Source organism: Sinohyriopsis cumingii, chromosome 14 (assembly GCF_028554795.1).
Source record: "Sinohyriopsis cumingii isolate HCF-2022 chromosome 14, ASM2855479v2, whole genome shotgun sequence".
Lineage (NCBI taxonomy): Eukaryota > Metazoa > Mollusca > Bivalvia > Unionida > Unionidae > Sinohyriopsis > Sinohyriopsis cumingii.
This window is the reverse complement of record NC_142974.1, coordinates 41,966,222-41,990,305: the sequence shown is the minus strand read 5'-3', so window position 1 is coordinate 41,990,305 and position 24,084 is coordinate 41,966,222. Positions and strand designations below refer to the sequence as shown.

At 40.6% G+C, this 24,084-nt stretch overlaps 1 protein-coding gene across 1 annotated transcript in view; it reads right to left on the bottom strand.

Annotated features, from left to right (window-relative positions):
- LOC149783632 (DDB1- and CUL4-associated factor 13-like) overlaps window positions 1–2,484 on the bottom strand; it is a 38,985-nt gene extending 36,501 nt beyond the window's left edge. Inside the window, exon 1 of the mRNA XM_089931879.1 lies at window positions 2,286–2,484. Within this exon, the coding sequence (XP_089788005.1) occupies window positions 2,286–2,355 (70 nt within the window). The 5' untranslated portion in view covers window positions 2,356–2,484. The remainder of the gene's footprint in view (window positions 1–2,285) is intronic.
- Between the last annotated feature and the right edge of the window lie 21,600 nt (window positions 2,485–24,084).

Sequence of the window (24,084 nt, the reverse complement as noted above, 5' to 3'; positions counted from 1 at the left end):
TAGTCCAGTCTTGAAAGTACTAATGAACACACAAGTGTTTTTAGTGGCATCAACTGAAAGATATTTGCGAATTGAGCTGATGCATCTCAGCTCAAGATATGCAGCCTTGCATATGTTCATGACATGTTGGTGCAATGTCAGAGTACCGTCCAGAGTAACACCTAGGTTTTGTACTGATTGTGAGAATTTATTGTTGGTGTTGCAGATACTTATTGTTTGAGGTAAAGGATGTGAATGAGAAAGTCTTTGTGTTGTAATCAGAATGGCCTCAGTTTTATCATCATTCACCTGCAGCTTGTTACATGTCATCCATGATTTCACATCAGAAATGCACCTCTATACACCTTGGATGGTAGCATCAACTTCAGTTGGGTGGCTAGATTTGTATATTTGGATGTCATCAGCATACAATTGGTGAGAAAATGGATGATGATCTATGATACTTGAGAGCGACTGTTATAGAATGAAGAGAACAGGTCTAAGAACAGACCCCTGTGGAACACCACAACGTAGATCAAATGGGCTGGAGTGTATTCCATTTGCAGATACAATTTGTGTCCTGTTGACCAAGTAGGACTTGATAAGATATTGTGAGACTAGCTTATGTTATGTTTATCAATGCAGGTTCTCTTTATAATTTGATTCTGCATACTTTTAAATGACAATTATTCACTTTATTTGGATCCTCATACACTGATACTAGTTTGGAAGGTCATTATTTAGATGCCTCGAGAAGCACATATGGCAAAAATCAACGTTAAAGTACATGGGCATTTTTGGATGAGATCAAATTAAATATTAGTCCTACATGTAAGACATAGCACATTTTGATTTTGTTTAGGTGTTATGTCTTACTATACAAATAACGGCCTTGTATAGTGTGTTCCGATGTCAACGACATCGGAATGAGTAATCAAACTTTCAGGAACATCTCACACACTTGGCAGCCTATATCGACAATTTTCCACTAATTTATGTGTAATTAATATACTTACTGTGCTGTCTTTATCCTGGTGGAATGAAAATATGACACTAGCAAATGGATGCATTTTCACCTTCCGTTGACATACATTTGATTTAGCTGCAATGCAACGGTAGTCGAGGTATGTCGAAGTAAGTTCAAGTAGGTTCATGTTGGGGATCTGTTTCTTGAACGAAATGAACCGTTGCTTACAGTTCCAATAGGCATAATATATTTTGTATTCATTTTGTTAAAAAATAATATTTAAACTTTATCCAATTTCGGCATTCTCAGCTTTCATTGCTTTCCAGCCAACTGAAATGTAGGCCAAAGAAACTTGAAAACAGGTCCATTTCTTTTGTGAGAATCTGAATTTATTAGAGAAAAGGCATCATAGTAAGTCAAGTCTGACTAATACATTATAACTTTACTTTGTAGAAAAGCGTCGTTATTTTAGTTGTCAGTTGTGTGAAATATTCCTGAAAATTTTACTTTCGTAACGATGTTAGTTGACGTCAAAACACACTACACAGAGCCATTAGTTAGGCTGTAAGTCCCTGACGCCCAAAACATAAATATCAGCGTCAGGTCTTACAGGTAGGACTAACTAAATATGTGATCCAGTACGTTACTGTCTGAATGTCTCCTGCTGTGATGTCACAATGAAAACTTACACATCTTGTTAAACAAATTCATATTATCCTAAATTGTGATGATTAGACCTGATGTGCTCTTTTCTTCACCCACTTTAGAACATGGCCATCAGTGATTGATGATTTTCATCTGGAAGTTTCTCAATGATAGTTAAGGTGCAGAACATTCAATAATCAGGATTGAACAGATTTTCGTTAAACAACTTTAATATTAAATTTTAAAGCAATAATTTATGTTTAATTTAAGTTCAGTAAATACACATACACGATCTGTAGGACTTTTCCTACAAATCCTGCAAATCAAGCCTATTATGACAATCTATAATAGATTCCGTTTATATTTAAAAATTGCCTGCCAAAATGTGACTTGTTAGTTTTTATTCTTTTTCCTGATACTGAACTCATTTTTATTAAATCTGGCGGAACCATCGTTTTCTTGAATATTTATTTTGTTTTTAAAAAATTACCTACACGCATCAAAGCTGGAGAAATGATGTCAAGCTGCATTAACAGTTTGAACTTTATTTTCTGCATCTCAGATTTTCCTCCCCTGAAAAATAGCTGCTTTTAGTTACATAACCAGCCTATAAGCTAGCACATGAAGAACAAAAATAAAATTAAAAAAACAGCGAAAATACGTTTCATTACTTAGCAACTAAAACGTGTGCTACCTCTGTGTATGTCACGTTTCGTTTCCCGAAGATAATCATCTGGGTTTCTGCATAGTACTTTAATTCTCATCTTAGTCGATTTTGAACTGGGAAATGCAACATCTTATGGAGAATTCGGGATATTTGTTTCTGACGCTCACGTGTGTTATCATGGGCGATTACCCTGCCTTATCTTGTTCTTATTCTTTGTTTCCCAACCTACTTGCGCTCACCGCCTTTCGACATCCGGGTACCAGGTGTCACATGTTAAAACAGAATTACTAATTCAGTTAGGAAGTATTTTTAACCCTCGATCCAGGGTACTCGGATGGCATAATCTGTAAAGATTGACTTCCAATCACATTAAAAAAAAGAATAAAAAATTAATGTACATATGGGTTTGTTATTTTTTGCTTTTATTTTATTTTTATTTTATTTTCTTTCTTTGGCGGGGGAGAGGGGATGGAAGTGTCATAGTTAGACAAACTTCTTCCGGATAATTTAAAATCCATCTTGCTCAGTCCAGTTCAAAACTAATTAAAAATTAATGGACGAATATTATGTATATTTGTATTGTGTGTGGTTGCCCCCCCCCCCTTATTATATGTACATGAATTTTTTGCAATTGACCATGGTCAGTAACTGAGTTACTGAATTTAGGCCTACCAGACTAATGTCTTGTTATTTGTTAAATAACATTAAATAGCTAATATCTCTATTTGATTTAGAATGTGTATTAACATCATGGTTAATTAGAAGTAAACATGTTTACAGATGTCCAATTCAGTCACTTCGATGTTAAAAAAAATAGAAATTAAGAATATTCTAGAAGCAAGTTGTTTACAAATTAGATATGAAAATGATCCTCATCCTGCCTCTGTTATTGTGTCTTAGCATTTTTATATAAATTTCGTTTACTTCCAAATTACTCATTCCTACCTTAACATCCGAAGTGGAATCAGTCTTATTGTTGTGTTCAGCTTTAATTTGAGAAGATTTATTTCTTTAAATTATTAATTGGAGTTACAAAGTGTTGTTTGATTTGCTGATAAAATCACTATTTTGGGATTATTGTGAATGCATCCTAGGGCATTTTGAATTATAACGTTGTGATATATCAATACCATTGGCACATTATCATATTGGAAACTACGGGCAGATCAGCACATCCAAAATTGCAATATTCAGAATACCGCTGGAATTCATTCGGAGTACGGTATACTTTTGGACTTGTGAGACAACTCTACGGACTATCTGGGATCTAATTAAAAATACTGTAAATTCTTTTTATGTTTTCACCTTGTATTCTGCGGAAATAAATAATTTGTTGACATTTACAAGACTTGATTGTTTTCGCTGTTTCTGTTACATAGTTTAAGTCAGAGATTTGTAGCACTGCAGAATGTGTTCATAAGAAATAAAGTAGGCAAAAAGGATCAGGAAATATTCCCAGCCTCTCGACCCTGGGACCAGTGAGTAGCAAGAGTTACTCTTTCTTGACTTGATTATATTCCACACAATATACTTCTCCACTACAGTGCTTACGTTTTTACTGAAGAACCACAGGTATCTGATGCAAGCTTGATACTAGATGGGTTAAAATCATTAAAATAGTATGTTCTAATACATATCTTTCGATGACCATACACTAAGAGACAAATCATGTAATTCAAGAAACAGACTTGTTGCTTCTTTGCACTAGGCGATGTCCCTTTGCACCAGGTCAGTGGTCATCTGGGGTAAAATTACATTGGGCTCATTGAGTTGTTTATTTATATTTTATATTTACCACCAAAAACGTATTTATCAAAAAAATGCAAATATCCGTTCTGACTAAATTACTGTGGACGTAACTTTTATAGAACATATTTAAAATCTGCATTTATTTGCACGTTTAACTTTCCAATTTCCTTCTATATGGTGAGCGTTTTAATCCGAACTATCGCTGACATTTGGAGCTCCTCAGTGTGTAGAAAGCAACATTGAGAGTGATGTGTCAATACATAATATTTACATAATATTTACAACAATAAACCTCATGGCAAACACGAGTCTTGGTCCAGACAACTGAGTGCAATATAAATTATCAGCACTTGGCTAAGAAGTGCATCAATGATGTAAATTTAATTGCTTTTCAGCTTAAACTGATTCACAGAATTTAACAAATCAATCTTTTAGAAAAAAAAATCATCAGTGATAATGCATGTACTTTTATAATCAAGAAGTCGAAAGTACTGAACACTTCTTTCATGATTTCAGAGTTAGTGACATCTTGGCTAGCTAAGGTTCCGATATATTAACCATACCACCGTCTGATGGATCAAATATTTCATTGCTTTGTCCTAGCGACATCTATTGGATTTCATGGGTTGCCTCCCTTACTATGTAATGCCGACTGACCAATATCGTGCAACAGCGATGCATTGTACATCGGACGAAAATAGTGAAGGGATTTGACTTCAGTAGGATACTTTGTTTAACATCGAAAGTATGATTACGTACCAGAGAGAATCCATTACAGGTGTACTGAGGGAAATGATGTATTTGTACAAACATGGATTGGCAGTGGAAAATGCCTCAATTATGAATCCATTCCAGCTGTGTGCTCCCCTTGTCTCGATCATGAAAAACAGCACTCAAATTTGAACAACATGACTTTGATTGGATGCGGTGGTTTGCCTCTGCATCTAGTAAAATTCGCAGACCCGAACAATTGAATATCTATCTGATCGGTCCGCGAAGGTGTAGATAGAGCTAACATATCAGAACCTTCGCTAGCGAAGCGAAGTTACTAACGGTTTTTGGAAACGATTAATTGGGTGGATTGTGACTTATATGCCAAATATTGCGATTTAAAAAGGTGATAGCTTTCTTGGATATGACAAGTTGGGTGATATAGGTATACATTTCTATATTCTGATTGAAAAAATATAAAATTTATGGGACACGACGTGCTTCAAATTTAATAAGTTACTAAAGCACTGTTTGATACAGGAAAAAAGACTGAAAGTTTTGACCAAAAAGTTGAATAATTATAAGACGTTCACTTTCAAGAAAGTGTGGACCATTTCTAAAATTTAACTTGTAGATACTCCAGCTAAATATGTATCTACTATTGAGTAAATAATTTTATGCGTCATGATCTGAGTAACAGGCTTTTCTTGATGCATCTTAAGATTAATGTATACTCGTCGTGTGTGTGTGTGTGTGTGTGTGTGTGTGTGTGTTTGCAAGAGAGATATATTTGCATATTTATATTTATGAATATAGTCTGTACTTATAAAGAGTCAGGATAGCTCAGTATTTATCCATATCCCCTTAACCTGTTCTGTTGAAGAAAAGCGACAAAGTTAATATACTTGTATCATCTGGTATTGGCAATGGAGCATATTTACTCACCCAAAGGTAGGACTAACACATATCGATGTGTATGATTTATTTTCCTTGAGATTCGTCGAATTTGTACAACAAAAGTGTAATATTTATTTGTCTTCCAAAGAAATTTTCACGCGGATTAAAAGTTCGATGTTCACCAGATGTAATCTTCGACGATGCGTCTAAATTCGTGATCTGATGCCAAACGTCGATCGTAATCGTGTTCCCGCATTTCCATCACTTGGTACGGTTGACTTTCTAACCTCTAGCATATTTTGGTATATTTCGTCATACTACTTTCCCATGGTTATCTCTGACAAGGATATCTTAGATTTATTTGAGAATATCAAGAATTGCATCTGAGAAATGAAGATTGTTGAAATTCGGACACGATCTGTTGGCTTGTAAATCATAAACATCTACAAAATAAGACCCAATCTTGTTTCTCCACGATTTCTAGCATGCCATATTCACTTGTTTCATAAAGGCAATGTAGCCAAAGAGAGGTTTGGCTGAATTATCGACGGCTGACGTCATCAACGGTTTGAGGTAGAATGATGGCCACTTTGATCTCGAACATCAACTTTTCTTGGTACAATAATTCACTCGCTTTGATAATAGCAGGGGCTTCTTTCAAGGCATCGATACATATCCGCGAATTTTATGTATATTTGATTTAATTTATGCTTGATTTTATTTAATTGTCTGTTTGTAAGTTTTGAATTTTTTATTTTAAATTTCATTACATGTCAATGTAATGTAATTTTGTTTACTAAGAATTTGATATTTTCCATAAAATTCAGTTTGACCTGAATCTTTTCATAAATACCTCACAATAGAAACACTGTTTCTATTTTTGACTTAGTTCAGAAATCACTGAGACAAGTAAACAACTTTCTATATTTATTTTATTCTTGAAGTAAAATTATTGTTTTTTATCAAGGTCATACTGGGAGTATGTGACTTTAGATTGTAAGCAGCCATATCTCCCAATTCTGGGTTTTCCGAAACTGCGCAGTAGTTAGATTTATTAGTGATGTTTAGAGATATTTCTCAGTTTGGGCTTAAAACCACTTGATGTCACGGTGTTCATTTTGTTGTGCCCAGTTTGGAGTTATATTTTAATTTTTTTCAAATTATTTGGATTCTAAAAGATTAATTCCTTTTGCATGGAAATATTTGAGTGCTCATACTCAATTCTTGGACAAAGACTTTGCGCTAAAATAATTTGGGAAATTCAAACATTGGAATATTAATGTTTATGAATCAACAAAGAACTGTAGACACAATAGTACTATACTGACCACATTATACGTCATCGCCTTCCATTTTGGATTTTTCGTCGGGATTCAAACTTAAATTTCATTAGAACATTTCATTACTAGGACATCTAAAATTTGATTAGTGGATTATTCTTGGATTGTTTTTTTTATATATATTTGATTCTTAAAACTGTAATATCTTATTTTTTCCCCATTTTACAGTGTTTTTCCAGGGAAATAAATTATTTGTGAAGTTTTTAAAAGCTTGTTGTTTTCACCCTTTCTTCTGTTAATGTTTATTAGAGCCTAAACACGTAACAGTGAACCATACATCATAACATTTTCAGATCGGATCCATAATATTTCAACATTTGTTCTTCAGAATCAAAAATGGGTGGACTTGTCAACAGGCATGGAAACATCGTCTTTGTTCTGTTCGCATACATTTAGGGTATTATTCAGGAATGGCAGGCATCATGGGATAAGGACCTGTTGACTTGCTGTCATATAGACTTATAGTTTTACATGGGATGCTGCTTGAATGGACGAGAACCTGAAGGAATTGGATTAAAGCATTTCGCGTCAGTATTTAAATGAATTAAGGCTACTAAATACACACAATCCTCTAATTTTGGACCCAGCACAAAATTATTTTGTTAAGTCCATTCTGTTCGTCGTTTTAAGCTCTGCTGTTATTCTTATTAAGGACCAGTTCGTCTTATTATGGTACTTTTGTTTAAGTTATTGAAAAACACAGCCAGCCCCTTGCTCAGGTAATTGCTTTTAAAGTGGAGTCATGCCAAAGCCTTTTACGAGGGAGGAAACACTTATCACGTTAACCGGGATTTTGTGCAGCTTCTTGTTTTCTTTTGAATATTAACATCAGTGGACAAAATATTCTTTTCTCTAAAGGAATAGCACCATCAAACTACTGTAACGAGGAAAACCCATGGACTTCAATTTTCGTTTCGTTAATGTAATTTTCGTTTCGTTCAAGTTTAAGTTATGATTTTAAAGCGGTAATGTGTGAGGACGTCCTTTTACAAGTGAAGACACCGCCAGAGCCAGCACATATTTGGTCGCAAAAGGGACAAGGTCTTTCATCGACCAAAAGAACGCAGAGGTCTTGCTACAATCCTCACGTTTAGACTGAAGATACCATTTCGCACTGTCCTCTCTCTCTCTCTCTCTCTCTCTCTCTCACGATCTGATAACGAAGCGACAAAGTCTGCAAGCAAGTCGGCGACCAGAGAAAGGCCCTGTCGGCGACTCTGCGAAGCAGTCGGCGACTATGCGACACAGTCGGCGACTATGCGACACAGTTTATGACCCAGTCGGCGACTCTGCGACCAAGTCTGCAACACAGTCGGCGACTCTACGACAAGAGTGCAACACAGTCGGCGATTATGCGACTCAGTATGAAATCATGTCTGCGATCCAGTCGACGAATCTGCGACTAAGTCTTTGACACAGTCGGCGATCAAAAGACAAACAGACGACGACTCAGCGACCCAGTGGTCTTAGTCGGCAACAAGAAGCCAGGAATTAGACGGTATCTCGTTGGGGTAGAAATCTGTGGCACTGTGGAGCACCAGTCCTCAGATTCAGCAGGGTATCACACCAAATATAAAGACCTATTCTAAAGAACCCGATATAGCGAGGGTCGAGGTAGTGTAGCTGAGGAAGTTTTTCGATACACTACCTTTTCATAAATGATTCCAGACCAGTTTGTAATTCGTATAACGTGGGTACTGAGGAGCAGATGTTACGGACCAGGAGATATGGAGACATCGACCTTTGTTACCATGGCATCCATCTTAAAACCGATGGTGGCTCGATAATTGCTTGGTTTAAAAGCTGGTGACTAGCGCAAGGAAATGAATTTCTCCAAAACGTTCTGATTGACCAACAAAGTCCCAAACTAGATTTACTGAAGAATCAAACAAATTTGTTCATCCAGAAAAGAACTACTTGGTCGCCGAGACACACTGATAAATTTACATCACGCTCCTATCGAATGAATTTATTCATCCTCTACGCGACAGCAAAGGCAAGGCAGAAAAAGACGTCTAACTGTATCCAGACAGGACAGACATCACCAGAAAAAGAATACGTTATGAAGAACTAATTATCATGCCTCCCTTAATGATGACGACGCAAGAATCCCAGTGGGTAAAATTCCATCCCGCGTCAGTAGTGAAGGGGGACACTTTACGGACAATGGGAATTAGCATTAAAAACACCCTTGGGACACTTTACGGACAATGGAAATTTAACATGGCGAAAAATCGTGGGACACTTTACGGACAAGGGGAATTAACATGGGAATAAATCGTGGGACACTTTACGGACAAGGGAATTGAACATGGGAATAAATCGTGGGATACTATACGGACAAGGGAAATTTAACATGGGATTTTTTTTTTTTAAAAAAAGTTTTTTTAAAATTTAAATTTAAATTTAAATTTAAAAAAGGGGTAGGCAATTCAAAAGACTATCTCTTTTCGAGAAATATGGCTGGCCCTGAAAAGGGCCTTTGGGTTTTCTTCTTCTTCTGCTTCTAATTTCTTCTTTTCCTCCACCAACTTCTTATTTTATCTCCAACACTCTTTCTCTTCTTTTTTTTCTCCTTCTCTTCTTTCTTCTCTTCCTCCTCTTCTTCTTCTTTCTTCCTCTTCTCATTTTCCTCTTCTTTTTCAATTTTTTCGTTCCATGTTCTTATTCTTATCTTTTCCTCTTCATCCTCCTTCTCCTCCTTGATCTCTTTCATGACACCACTAATCTTGTCCTTTGCTTTCCTTAAATTGTTAATTTCCATCTTTACACGATGGGGACTATAGGAATAATGGTCTTCAACCAGTCTTAATAGCATCTGTTCCATTATTCCTAAGTTGTCTAAAACGTCTTGCAAGGTTTGTAATTTGTCCATTTGGTTTGACGCCATCTTCTTTGTATTCTTTGCAGAATGGTTTGAACGACGAATACTGTGGGTTCTTATACGAAAAGCGCGAACGTGAAGGAAAACATCCCCTAAAACATAAAATGGATCTTACCTAGATGATGACCGAACATCGCGCGTACGTGAAGGAAAACATCCCACTTTTCTCATTTCATATAATATAACCCTAACTATACTCTCCACATTTGCTAAGAAACCCATAATCTACTATTCACACCAACATACCTGAGCTCTTACAAACACACAAACACATACACTTCCACTATTAATAAAGAGTTAGTGTTTATTTTCACACTACTCTACCTACATACATTGGCAAATTAATAGTTATTTCTTTTCTAGAGTATTGGGTAGCCCTGAAAAGGGCTGTTTTGTTTGGAACTTCATGGGCACCTGGTTAATGGTGGCACCTTCCAGGCCTGGCGCCACATACACATCTTATCCCCCAGTTACTTTTTACCTTTTGAGGGGAGAGAGCAGAGGCAGGATATGTTGCTTCAGAATCCCAATTTTCACTCTCTGGGATTTTGAAATTTCTTCTCTCCTTTTCCTCCTCCTCTTCTTTGTTTCTTCTTTCCTCTTTATATCTTCTTTCTTCTTCTTCTTCTTCTTTGTTTCTTCTTTCCTCCTCTCTTATCCTTCCCTCCTCGACAATGGCTTCCGCGGCCAGTTCATTTAATATGCGCCTGGCATATTCCAGATGCACATGAAGCTCCAACAGTTTCTCAAGTCTCGTGTTCATTTTTGGTGTTGATCAATCAACAAGGGTAGCTCGACTGCCGAACGAGTTTCAATTTATAGTGAAAGCGCGGACGTGATGGAAAACATCCCCCTAAAAACATAAAATTCATCTTACCTAGATCATGACCTAAAACAACAACAACGCGCGGACCTAAAAGAAACACTCGCTCACTTTTTTATGCTACCCATCACTTCAATTGACTATCCACATACGCAAAGCAATCCAATCTAACCCCTAATATACACCTCAAACAACCCCAAAAACAAACATCATTTTAATCTACTATCCACACCAACCTACTTTATCACTTACAAACACAATCACACAAACTCATACGCTCACATTTTTAAAAGCTAGAGTTAGTGTTTATTTTCACACTACTCTACCTACATACATTGGCAAATCGATCGTTATTTCTTTTCTAGAGTATTGGGTAGCCCTGAAAAGGGCTGTTTTTTGTTTTGCTATGGCATTCTTTTTTAGTTTCTAAGAATGCGATGTCCTCTGAGGATAGACTTTCTGGTGATAGGTCTGCTTCTTCGGAAAGAGAAGAAGAATTCTTTGGTGTCGATACGACAATCCACAAAGCCTCTGTCAGCTTCAGGCTGTTGCTGCTGCTGTTGTTGTTGCTGCTGCTGTTGTTGTTGTTGCTGCTGTCTCTGAAGTCTGTACTTCTCTGTCCATTCTTCTTTTTCCCTGTTCATTTCTTCTCTGAAGAGCTCTTCTATCAGGTCTTCAGTGATTTTTAACATTCTCACATTCTCTATTTCTTCTGGCTTCGGTATCAGACTGTGTCTGACCCTATGCAGATTCACGTAGGCTTCGTTGAGCTTAGCTAGTTTGGAGCACATCTTCTTAGGAGGATGAGTCGACAATGGATGGCTAGACTGGGAACAACCCGGTTCTTAAAGTGAAAGCGCGGACGTGAAGGAAAACATCCCCCACACGGTTTTCGAGCCGCAACGTTCATGAGAGGGATAGTAAGAAATGAAAGAGCATCAATCCAACATTCTTCTAGCTAAACAAACCACAAAGGCATTTTTTTTCAAAACACAACATTTTTTATTCAAAAATCACTTAACACTAACTAACAACAACTCTAACAATAATCCAACATTATAACATCAAACAATTTTTTTCAAATACCAAACATTTTTTTTCTTCAAATACAATCTACTTTAAACAAGGCTGACAACGTTGTGAATGAAATTGTGATTTCCACTGTTGGAAATCATTAGGCCATTGATGGACACTACGTTTCCTAGCTTGAGACAAAAGATAAGCATAATGGTCACAAAACCATCGATCTACTTTCACATCGTTTCTAGCAGAAGAACGAGGATCAAAATGAGTCACTAAATGTTCTAAGGAATAGCCCAGGCTGCGATGATGCAGAAAATACACACAATATTGTCCACACACCAAGGAATCTGTGCCTTGTAATTTCACGTTATTGAATCGGGTGGTCTGAGCATTTCTTCTCATAAAGTCGATGATATCGTCTTCCAAAGGGGGCAATCCGTACGAATCGAAATATTCCACACAGCCTTCTTGAGGAAAGTAAACGGCTACCCAGTGGGTTCCTGGGAGATGACTATCGTCCGTGTTGATCACGTAAGCTTGATGGTCTTTAGGTTTGCGATGAGGGAGTTCATCTTTAGCACAGACGACAGGATTCCAAGAAGACGTATACGAACTGTGGTTCAAAAGGTAATAAAGTTCCCAGGTATCCATTGTTTTTGTGTTTGTTTTCTTCTTCACAGGTAATAATACGTTGTCAATTCGATCCTGACATTTTGCTTGAAAATGTCTGACGAATAAACGGTTATTCGTTCTGTTTCCTCACTCTGATTCAGGAGAGCTTCGATACGATGGATCTCTTGAGTGGTTAATGCTGGACAAGAATGTTCACGCAAGTCTTTATACCACTGGTGCAACACGACTTCGTCCGAGATGAGACTCCAAGCTTCGTCCAGATACTCGTCCAATTTTTCTTCTTGACTTAACATCAGGCATTTATCGTGTTGAATTTGACTGGGATGATCGTTTTGACATCCATAACAATTTTTCTTGATCAATTCCGTTATTTTGTCGACCAAGTGTTTGGCAAAACAGGAGACTAAATGGGCTTCTTGTTCTGGCCATCTCGACTTCATCAAAACTTCTTCGTCTTTGTCTTGAGATTCTTCTCCTTCCACGGTCTCCTTACATTCCATCTCCAAAGTTTCTCCACTAGGTAAAGAGGGATAACAGTCTTCCATGGCTTTCTAATAATCTAGAATGACTTCTCTCAAACTGTTGATTTCTATGGTATTATCGAATTCTGCATACAGGATGACGTTCACTGTCTGTTTCAGTTGTTCTGCAAACTGAAGTTCCACACGAATCTGGCCGGATTTTATAGGGTGGAAATGTCCCTCGTCGCTGCCTTGGTCTGGAGTGAAATCGAAAGCCCACAAAGCATAGCCTCCTGCATAATCCTCATACTCAATGCCGTGACTGGTGTTGGTTCCTAACTGGCCGGTGGCTTCGTACAGGGACAAGTACGATCTCAAGTAATTCAGTTTTTTGGGATCAAAGTCAGGTTCGAAAGGTCGGGTACACAAGGTCTTGCCATCACGACTGACTTCGACTTTCTTCACTGAAAAGTGTTGAAAGTTGAAAGGATTTTCTTTGAAGGCTCCGTTGAAGGCTGAATTCGTGACCATACCAAGGATCAAACGTTTGGGTAGCTGTCCTTGGAACAGATGATCTTCGGTTATGGATTGCAGTCCAGCTGAAATGGTGAACGTTTTCACTTCCACACGTCGGATGGGATACTTGGCAGTCGTTCTGCTCAACGTTTGACTGATATCGTTTGCCACTTTAGGTAACACTTCTACGCGTCGTACGTAGAGTTTGGCCTCCTGGATTATGCTTTTAGGAGCCTTAGCAGGATCAGCAGCTATCAAATGGAAAGCGGCACTGCTGCGATTCAGTCTCAAGCGGACATTGACCCCGTTCAGCAAATATTTCTCTTGCAACCACATGTCCAAATGCAAACGATCCATCAGTTCTAAACTCTTCTTCTCTAAGATTTTGCTTTCTCTTGCCTCAAAGCCGGAATTGCTTCCATCTGTTTTTTCTAACTTGCCCGCTTCGTCAGCTACCCACAGCACACAGGCATTGAGATGACTATCCTTGGCATCTATTCCGTACGTCAAGAGATTTTCCAAGTAGGCACGGTAAGGGTATGTATCCATGCTGCTGCTGACTAGTTTGTTATTCAAGTACAAATCCACTGAGCTGAACAAGGAATGCATGAAATTGTTGACGGGAGCTATTTCGTCAGCGTCATCTACTCCACTATCATCTTTTTCTAGAACTTGGACTTTCAAGTACAAGTAACTGCTATTCAGATCGATGTAATCTTCGGGCTGCCCCTTGATTTCAAATTCGATGGGAGCGGAATCGGTCAGTGAGGAGATGGGATTAAATTCCATCCATTGGGATTCTTGCATGGTCATCATGGTGGGGGGCATGGCAAACAGATCCAGTTCCGTCTTGGAACAGGCGCAAGACTCTCGGTGCATCATTTTTTGTTGTTGCTGTGTCTCAATAATCGAAAACGTCTAAGTCTCGAACGGTTCTTCTTTTCTTGGCCTTTCTCGCTTGAAGTCTGGTGAAAGGGTGTTGTCTTCTTCGTCGTCTCTTTCTGCCTTGTCCTTGCTGAATGCTTGACTCGGTAGCGTGCAGGGCATTTATAGGTGTGTCTCGTCGGCCCAAAATGTCTTTGCCCGTTTGCAGCAAGACATTTTTGCCTGCCCTCATGAAGGCTTCTTTAGGGTTTTGTTTGTCGATGATGACATTTTGGAGAAATTCTTTGCCTTGTGTCAGTGCCGCATCTTTCAAGGCGTGCAATCCGCGTGTCACCATCGGTTTCAACACTGGGGCCACCGAACGAAAGGCCGATTTTAACATGTCTCCTAAACCGTGTCCTCGCTGTCGAGCCACCCCTTGGTACACTGGATACATGACTTACTTACTTACGAGTCGTGAGAGAACCGTTTTCGAAAATGGAGTTTCACCGTGACTTTTCCTTTGGTGAATGGAATATTTTGTCCCAAATCTCCTTTTATAGTAATGTTGACCGTGTCCAAATACGACTTGCTGACAGGCAAATAGTGAGGATGGACAAATTCGCGGTGGACGTGGTAAGTGTTTCCACCTTCCTCGTCAGCGTTCGTGGCAGAATCCACTTTGAAAGGAATGACACGCAGTAACGGCACGGAGGTGTGTCCCACCACGTTGTATTCCACCACATCGGAATACACAAAGATCAAATTCAGTCCTTGGTTCAGTTCTACCGGGCTATTAAAATACTGGCCAAAAGTCACGTTGTCGTAAATGATGGGTAATTCGGGTGGTGTTTTTTGTTCTAATTTCTTCCTCAGCTCCATGTTACCGCCCAACATGTCAAACAATTCAGGACAAAATTCAATGGACACGATTTTACTTCGCTCAAATTTCATCAAGAAGCGACGAGCTACTTTGTGGTACTCCAGGGTGACACTTTTGTTCTTGACAATGTCAAAAGCTTTCCCAAACACGCCATTAAACCTGGAGGCTATGGCGCTGACCAAATGATGACCACTGAAATAATAGCCTGGGAGAATCACAAAGTGGTAGGTCCACGTTTTAGTTTTCTCATTATAGGTTTTATTGTCATATTTGACATTCTTATCCAAGTACTCTTGCAATGGCTCGTCATGAACTTCCACATCGAATTTATTTTGATTGGGAATGACATTGTGAACTTGGGTCGGGTGAATCATTTCCACTAAAGCCACTTCCCAATGGGCTTCGTGATCTAAGGGGATGGCTTGAGGTAATTTGGCCGTGTAACAGCACAACGTGTTGTTGGGAAACACCTCCATGGAACTGTCACTGGGTAAGGTTAAGTAAAATTGGTTTTGGTGACTCATAATTCCAGAGTTCTGTGACTGTCCGAGGGGTTAGTGGATGTCAGAGGCGTGTCTCCGCCCAAAATGGGGTTCTGGTTGTTATTGGAGTGGTGACTGACACTGGCACTGGACACAACGTTCCCGTTCGAGGAGAATTTCAGGGAGGGATTGGGAAGCAGGTAACCGATGCAACTGCTCAATAAAATGGTCCACAATTGTTTGTCTCCTTGTTGCAAACTCAAATTGGCGATGGCTGCCCCGATGACACAATACACCACGAAGATTTGGCAGAAAAAGACGATTTGCGTTTTAGGCACACGTTCTCCACACCACACCCACAAGGGTTGTTTTTGTAAATCTTGCACAGAAGAACTAGGGGAAGAAGGACTGGTCGACGTAGCTGCGTCTGATGTGTGAAAGGGCATGATGGTCACTTCTTCTTTTTATAGTCGATGACTTGCGAAGCGTCGATCCAAGAATCGAAACTGGGTGGATATCCTTTCCAACGTACTTTGACTTCTTTGACACGTCGTTTGCCCACTTTACGGGTTCTGCGTTCGAGAATGCTTTCGATGTCGTACACGTCGTCTTCTTTTTTGGTGACACGTTGTAACTCGGGCAAATAAAACGTTCCTTTGAGTACTTCTCCGTTCATGTCTTCCAATTTATAGACGGCAGGATGACGGCCATGCACTCGTCCAGTGACGCGAAACAATTCGGTCGTCCAGTTAGGTAAGTAACCTTTGTCGAAAGTGCGTTTGGTTTTGCCAATGCGCACCCAATCTCCTACGGCCAACTCTCCACTTTTCTTAGGGACAGCCCTCGTCGGGGACGTACCGAACAGGCGCTCGAACACCAGCACTTCGTTGTCGGGAGTCACGTCTTGCGGGGCACGTCCGATGCTTCGATGGTAAGATTGGTTGTACGCTTGCACCAGGTGCGGTAAGATGTCGATGTACTTCAGAGTGTGGTGATGCGTAAAATATTTCCACATGCGTTCTTTCAAAGTGCGTTGAAAACGCTCCACGATGCTGGCTTTGGTTTCGGGATTCTCGGTGGTAAAAAAATGAATGTCACGTTTCTTTAATTCTTTTTGGAAAGCTTGGTTCAGAAATTCGGTGCCTTTGTCCGTTTGCCATCGAAGAGGGTGACGACCGCTTTGTTTCAACACCCGTTGCAGGGCTCGCACTAACTCGCTGCTCGATTTGGAAGTCAAAGGCACGACCCAGGCAAATTTGGAAAAGACGTCGATGACACAAAACAAATATTTGTAACCACGATTGTAGCTGGCCAAATGAGAGACATCGGCTAAATCGGCTTGCCATTGATGATCGATACCTTCCACTCGGGTGCGACTTCTGGCAAACTTGCGTCGAATGGGTTTGTGTAAAGTGTAGGTAGCTTGTTCTTGTAACCATCGTTGCACTTGAGGTAAACGGAGACTTTTCAGTCGGGTTTTGGCAGCACGATACAATTTTTGAACTCCTGCGTAACCTGCAGGATGCGAGGGATCGTAGTAAATGCTAGCTAAGACTTTTTCCATTTTTTTGTGTTGATTGGTGTCTTAATAAGGCACCCACTCTTGGAAGAGGCTACTCTTTTTCTCTTGGGGTATTTTCTTGGATTGCAAGGCTTTGCGTGTGCGGCCAGCAATAGGTGTCGAAGAGGAGGAGGAGGATGTCTGAGCGGGGGATATCGGTTCTTGTTTCACTTCTGTCTTCACTTCTGTCTTCACTTTCTTTTTCTCTTGTGAGGAAGAAGGGGTGGCCATCATCTTTTTAATCCATCCAATTCTGGAGGTAGGTGGTGTTGTTAACTTGCGTACTTTTTCGGGTGGAGTTTGAAACCCTTCTTCTTCTTCTTCTTTTCCTTTTTCTGTCTTGACCACTGGTACTGGTACTGGTACTGGTACTGGTGATGGTGCTGGACTTTTCATCAAGGTCTTAAAATCTTTCAAAGTGGGTAGAGCTGTTTCGTCTAAAGCTTTCTGGTGAAAGAGTTGCAGTCTTTGTAAGAGTTGACCGTACTTTTGCGATTTTTCTGTTTCGGACAAATCTTGGCGATCCAGCAAGGATTGCAATTCGTGTTGTAACTGGGACATCTCGCTCAAATTGGGATTGGGAGGTAAATGCGGGGTGCGTTGTTCTTGCCACCGATGGTATTCCATCCATCGTTTGTAAGGCACTAAAGCTAGTTTTCGTCCTTCCATGGGGTTGTCAGGGATGAATTCTGAGATCTTGGGACTTCCGAAGGCCTTTTTATCTTGCTCCCATCAGTCCTCCCAACATGGTTCCCAAGACTCCTTTCAGTATGGGGCCTAACAAGAGAGGTAAAATACCTCCACGTTGGACCAACATCTTCTTATTCTGACGAATGGGAACTTTCTTTTGAACCATTTTCCGAAGAACGTGACGATGTTTGCCTAAGCATTGTTTCTGGTGTTTGGACAAAGGGATAGTGCCTTTCAAAACGTTCAAACAACATTCGCACACGGTATCGATGACCTCTTTGGAGGCCGTTTGAATGAGTTTTTTTCGTAGGGGTGGAGAAGCTTTGGACAGGACAGATAACAGGTCCCCATGTTTGGCTAAACGTGGTGGTAGTCCTTTCCTTTTCTTTCCTTGGGGTTTTCTGGAGGGTGACATCTTTGAGTCTTTAGGAGCACCTAAAAACACTGATACCCTACTCGGTCACAGGCCTTTTTTATACTGGAACGCGTCGCCACTGATTGTCTTTACGTTTTATCAGTTTGAGGACAGGCATGACACGTCGTGCAGGGGTACGTAACGGACTAAATCGAGCCAGTTCTTGCTTGGACAAATCCAGTAAACTTTGTAACATGCCCGATCTTTCTTGAACTTTGATTTTGGGAGAAGGTACTTTGTGAGCAGCAGCCACTGCTGCTAAATTGGAAGGTCCTGCCACTGGGGAAGCTCTTTTGGGGGTCATCAACGGAGAAGTTCTTGGTGTGATCAACGTCTCCAAGTACTCTTCAGTTCCTGGTGACATCAACGGAGAAGTGGACAAACGTGAGGCTGCCGGAGACGTTGTGGCAGGTCGTGGCTTGCGAGTGTAAGGTTGCGTCCTGGCTGAAGTGCCTCTCTTGCGACTAGTTTTCTTCTGTGGACTTTTCTTTTTTTGAGGACTTTTTCTCTGTTTCTTTTTCTTGGGGCTTCTTTTCTTTTTCCGGGGTGATGGTGGTGGTGTCTGGTAAGAGGAGGGTCCTGCCACTGGAGAAGTTATTCTTCTTGGGGACCTGGTCTTTTTCTTTTTCTTCTTGGGGCTTCGTTGGACTTTTGTCTTGGGGATAACTTTGGGGGCATTAGGATCCCATCTTAAGAGTGAGCGAATGATGACCCCTCCTAGAGTACCGCTCCCTCCAGGTTTCAAAATGATTTGTTTTTTGGTTTGAGTGTCGATGCGGGGATCGGCCAGTTGGACCAAAGCGACTTTGTTTCGATCGAAAAAGCGTTGGGTTTGATGAGGAATCTGAATGATTCCTTGGAGTAATTGACGTGCCGTCACCGTGAACCATCGTAAGACTTCTTTCAGACTAGCTTCTAAGACACGGGCTCGTGTTTGTGGATCTTTTTCTCGGCTGATGCCATACAAGGCACGAATCAATTTGACGGGAAGATGTGACTGAAGGGACGTCATGTTCACACTGTGTGAGACAGACGAAAAAGGGTCTGAGGTTTTTATAGATTTTTTTATGGGGAGTGAAATGAAGTCGAGGACGGAGACGTGTACAGGACAGGCCCTCCGTCTTGGCACCAGTGGTGAAACAAGTGGGTACGAAATCGCAAATCCTCGGGGGTCGTAGGTTTCAAATCGACGAGTAAATAGGCGTGTGGCGTTTGAGTGGCATCGTCGTACGCCTGAGTCAGCCAAGGCGTTCCTAACTGTTTGGCTAAGACTTGCACTTGCGATTTATCTCGAGGGCTTTTAAACAAGACCACGTAATGCGCATTGAGACTGATGGTGCGATGGGCTTTACTTTGTTGAAACAAATTTTGGGTGATGTAAACGACACTGGCATTACGGTGATGCCCTTTGCGCGTGAACCACAATTTAATTTCTTCTTCGTCTTCTCCTAACATGTCGTCGAAAATGACCAAATGGGTTTTACGGGAGTCAGAGACGATGCCATCGTCTTCTTTAGGAATGCCTTCCACAAACACGATGGAATCGCCTTGACTTTTTCGCAAGAGGCTGTACGCCGATTGCCACTCTTTGTAACACCACACGATCCGTTGAGGTGGCCGATCGATCAAATGATGTTTATGTTCGATCAAACGTTTGACGAATTCGGTTTTGCCTGAACCGCTAGGTCCAGCAATGAGCATGTTAAAGGGATGGCGAAGATACAAAGCCTCCCAACTGGCACGATCTAAGTGTTCGTCGATGACTTTGACAGTAGAGGAAGAGGGAGCAGAGACAGCAGAGGTAGCCATGGTATGAGAAATGTCACTTGTGACACGAAAAAACAAACAAGACAAGAGTTTATATACTTTTTTCAGAACACGTTTATTGAATGTTTCAAATATGAACACGAAAGACAAAAATACATACAACCCAAATAGTGATGTACAGGAATATAAAACACAGCAAAGCGATCAAAGTGAAATATAAACAAGTGTCTGTACAACATGTTTTGGTTAACCAAGATGTCCTAGGGACAGTGTGTAATGTTCTTACAGTTTCTACATGAGGTATTGTCACACAAGTGTCCTCCCGGAATGACCTTTCAGGCATGTCCATGACAGTCCTGTCCTGAAGCGAGTGGTTGTTCTCGGTGACGGGTTCTTCTGGCACCGTCACTAACACAGGTTGAAAAGTAACTTTTTTCCTTGAACAACTCTTGTGCATACTGGGCCACTTCTTGGGTCCAAGCCTCAAAACCCCCCTTTTTCCAATCACGAACATCTGTCCAATGAGGGTGTAAGTCACAAGCTACACACACATCGTCATACACGTCTTGGGTCGCTAAAAGTTGACGAATCTTTTTTTCCTGTTGAGGTCGAGAAGTATCCAGATGAAAACGCAAGGCTTTGAACAAAAGGAGTTTTTCGTGACCATTTAAGGCCATGGAGGTGGTAAGTACTGATCGTAAAGAGTCCACAAAGAATCGGCTGGTAAACGAAATCCCAGAAAACAAGTCACTAAGACACACACCACTTGTCGTCCCAAATTGAATGGATACAGTTCTTGTAATAATTGATGGTAATGATCCACGGTTTGAATATGGTCATTGAGTTCCTTCCACGGAATCTGTTGAATGATATGTGACATAATCCGTGGCATGGCAACTTGATTTTATAGTGTCTTTGTTTCGGAAGCAATAAAGGTAATTTCTAACCAAACACGTTCGTTCTCCAGTAGGGAATTTAAATGTTACATACTGTAACTGAAACGCCAGAGTTTGTCTAGATGTTTCGTCTTTTTCTAAGCAGATTCCATGTAACAAATGTTGGTAATCCTTTAACTCGTCTTCCTCAATACGTTGCAGTAAGTGAATCTCCAAGTAACCAAAATTACGAACGTCTAGCCCATCATCATCATTCATATACTGAAAGTATTCAACAAGGTCTGACCAGTGAAAAAATTTCTGACGAATCAGTCCTCTTATACCATTCAGGTACCAGTGGTTAAAGATCTGGTGACGTAACGGATGCAATTGTTCTTTACGTTTCACTTGTATTTTCACCAACTCTCGATAAATCCTTTCTCTCAACTCCTCAGGCAAGCCCAAAATGTACTCTTGTAAAGTATCCATAAGTATATACACTGTTTTTGGAATCGCTGGGTGGTAGCCAATAGCCTCGTTTAACTTTGTGCCTAATGTAATATCCACTCATAATCAGTCTTCTTGTACTTTGGAACAGAGCATAATTTAAAAACGGATGAATCACTTTGAGTTTGCGTTTCACTTGTATTTTCACCAGTTCTCGGTAAATGCGTTCTCTCAACTCCACAGGCAAAGCACGAATGTTCTCTAGCAAAGTATCCATGAATAGGTCATACTAAATCCTCTTTGGTCTGACACAAGAAATGTACTCTTTGCACAAACATGGTTTCACTTCAGTGTCGAATTTAAATCGTTGAGTCACTAATCTACACATTACAATTCGTTCAGAAGTTTCCTCTTTCACCAAGTTGACATTGTGTTCAAGATGTTGGTAATTCGTTAACTCTTCCTCTGGAATTCGATGCAGTACGTTTACAATGATGTAACTACAATCGTCCATACCAAACCAATCCTTTTTAAAACTAGAGGATCGTTGATCAATGTCTGTCCGATGGAACACTTTCAATTGAATCAATCCTTGTATAGCCTTCAGGTACCAGTGGTTCAAACACCGGTGACGTATCGGATGCAATTGTTCTTTACGTTTCACTTGTATTTTGACCAGTTCTCGATAAATGCGTTCTCTCAACTCCACAGGCAAAGCACGAATGTTCTCTTGTAAAGTATCCATGAACAGATGATTATGGTAAAAAGTTACTTCAATGTCTCGGTCCCACTAAGGGTAAGTAATGACAATTCGGTGACCATCGAGCATGTTCAACGAAGGCCGAATCTTGCGGTTCCCAGTGGTGAAGTGACACACCGCAACTGAAGCACTTGACTTTATCTCCTTCGCCCAAGTAGAAAAATCCGGCTCTGGCTAATTCTTCGGGGGTCGGTCCTCCCAGATACTTTGGCCATTTTCCTTTGAACGATTGAAGACGATTTTCAAAGTCGCAGTATTCCGACAAACGCACAGGAAACGAATATTCGTCTTTCACAGGTTCGTTTCGATGAGGGTTGGGTGACATGAACAGGAGTTTGCTCAGGGCTGGATGACATCCGTAGGGGGGTAGACGTGAAGGTGAACATTCCCCTTTAAAACGAAACCCAGTAAAATGTCCAAGAGGACGAGCAGCATCGCTTTCGCACCCCACAGGTTTGACACGCACAGCATCACTTTCCATGATAGGGGTAGGGGCACTAAAGTTCCCATGATGCTTTACGGCATCGCTCAGGTCACAACGTACAGCATCGGTCCCATCGCAAGGCTCACAATCGCACTCGTCTGCAAACTCCGTTACGCAATTACAATGGTAACCACATGGACAATCGCAGTTTCCTTCCGGACATTTTCCGTCGCAATGCCTGGGTCTTATCCATCCAGTATTAGTCACACTAGAGAAAGATACAGCTTTTTTACAATCCCCAAACTGGAACGATGTCTCTTTCAAAGTATTCATCTTGTTCGCTCGGTCTTGGTAGTCACAATGAACTATCGATCTTGACCATAGCCCCCTTTTTATACTAGTCGCAATGCAGTCTCCAGCTTGTACATCTTTCCTTTTTTACGTTTTTTATGTCTTGTTTTGGAAGGTACCGTCTCTAAGGTACCGTCAACATTGTACCGTAGTGTGATGGGTGGAAAGGCCATAGAAAGGTAAGGGCAGTGCGGAGACCATCGAGTATGTTCCAGAATAGCTGAATCTTTATAGATACATAGATCCATTCATAACTTCAGTCCGCAAGCGAAACACTGCACCTCGTATCCCAATCCTGACTCAGGTCCCAAGTAGACAAATCCTGTTCTAGCTAAAACATGCGAAGAAGGTAATCCTTCCCTATCCGTAGGCCATTTCTGAAACGTGTCCAATCGACGGGCACAATCACAATAGTCAGGTAAGAAGACTGGAAAATGGTAGGGTTTGAACTTGGAGTTCTCATCGGGTTTCTCACTCGATTCTTGCTGTGGCGAAGTCATCTTTCTGGTGGGGTAACTATCCTCTTACAACCAATGTTTTATACCAACGTGTCCATACGGTAAGGTGAAATGATTGGGAAGTCGAACTCGCTTCTGGTACACGATTTGATAAACTTTTTCCAAAGGTCGACTGACGATGTGGTGAGTGGGTAAACGTACAATCTTGTTCGGTTGGTGAGTGGTCACTTTAAAGTTTCCATCCTCTCCCGATTGCAAGGCTTCTTTCAATACCCCAAAGTTGACCACTCGACTGGTACGATAATTCAGAGTCAGTCCTTTCACTTTGCACGTCGTGTGCACTTCTCCTTGTTTGTCCCGGTATTCGTAGCCGTAATTTTTGGGACCGCCACTGACGAAACTTAGAATCTTGTCGTCGGGATGTTCGTCTGTCCAGGCTCCTAAACGGTCTCCTTCGATGTTAGGGTGATGTTGAATCGGGTGATGGATGTAAATGCAACTGTCCGTGTCAAAGTACAGGACGCGTTCTTCTAACAGTTCTAAAGCTTCGTACAATTTTAAGCGAGCATGGGCTGTCACGTAAGCCGCAATGATGACATTTCCAAAAGGGTCGTCTTGCACAAAGTCCAGATCTTCTTCGTAATTGACCAAGATCAAATTCTCTCGAACGACGTCCACGTGTTTCATGTATTTGGTTTTGTCGTGAATCATCTGGAAGTAGCGGGAAGGTTCTGTCAAATATTCCGTCTTGGGTAAACACGGTCGTTGTGCCATTTTGCCCCACAAGCAATTTAACATCACTTTGGCAAACG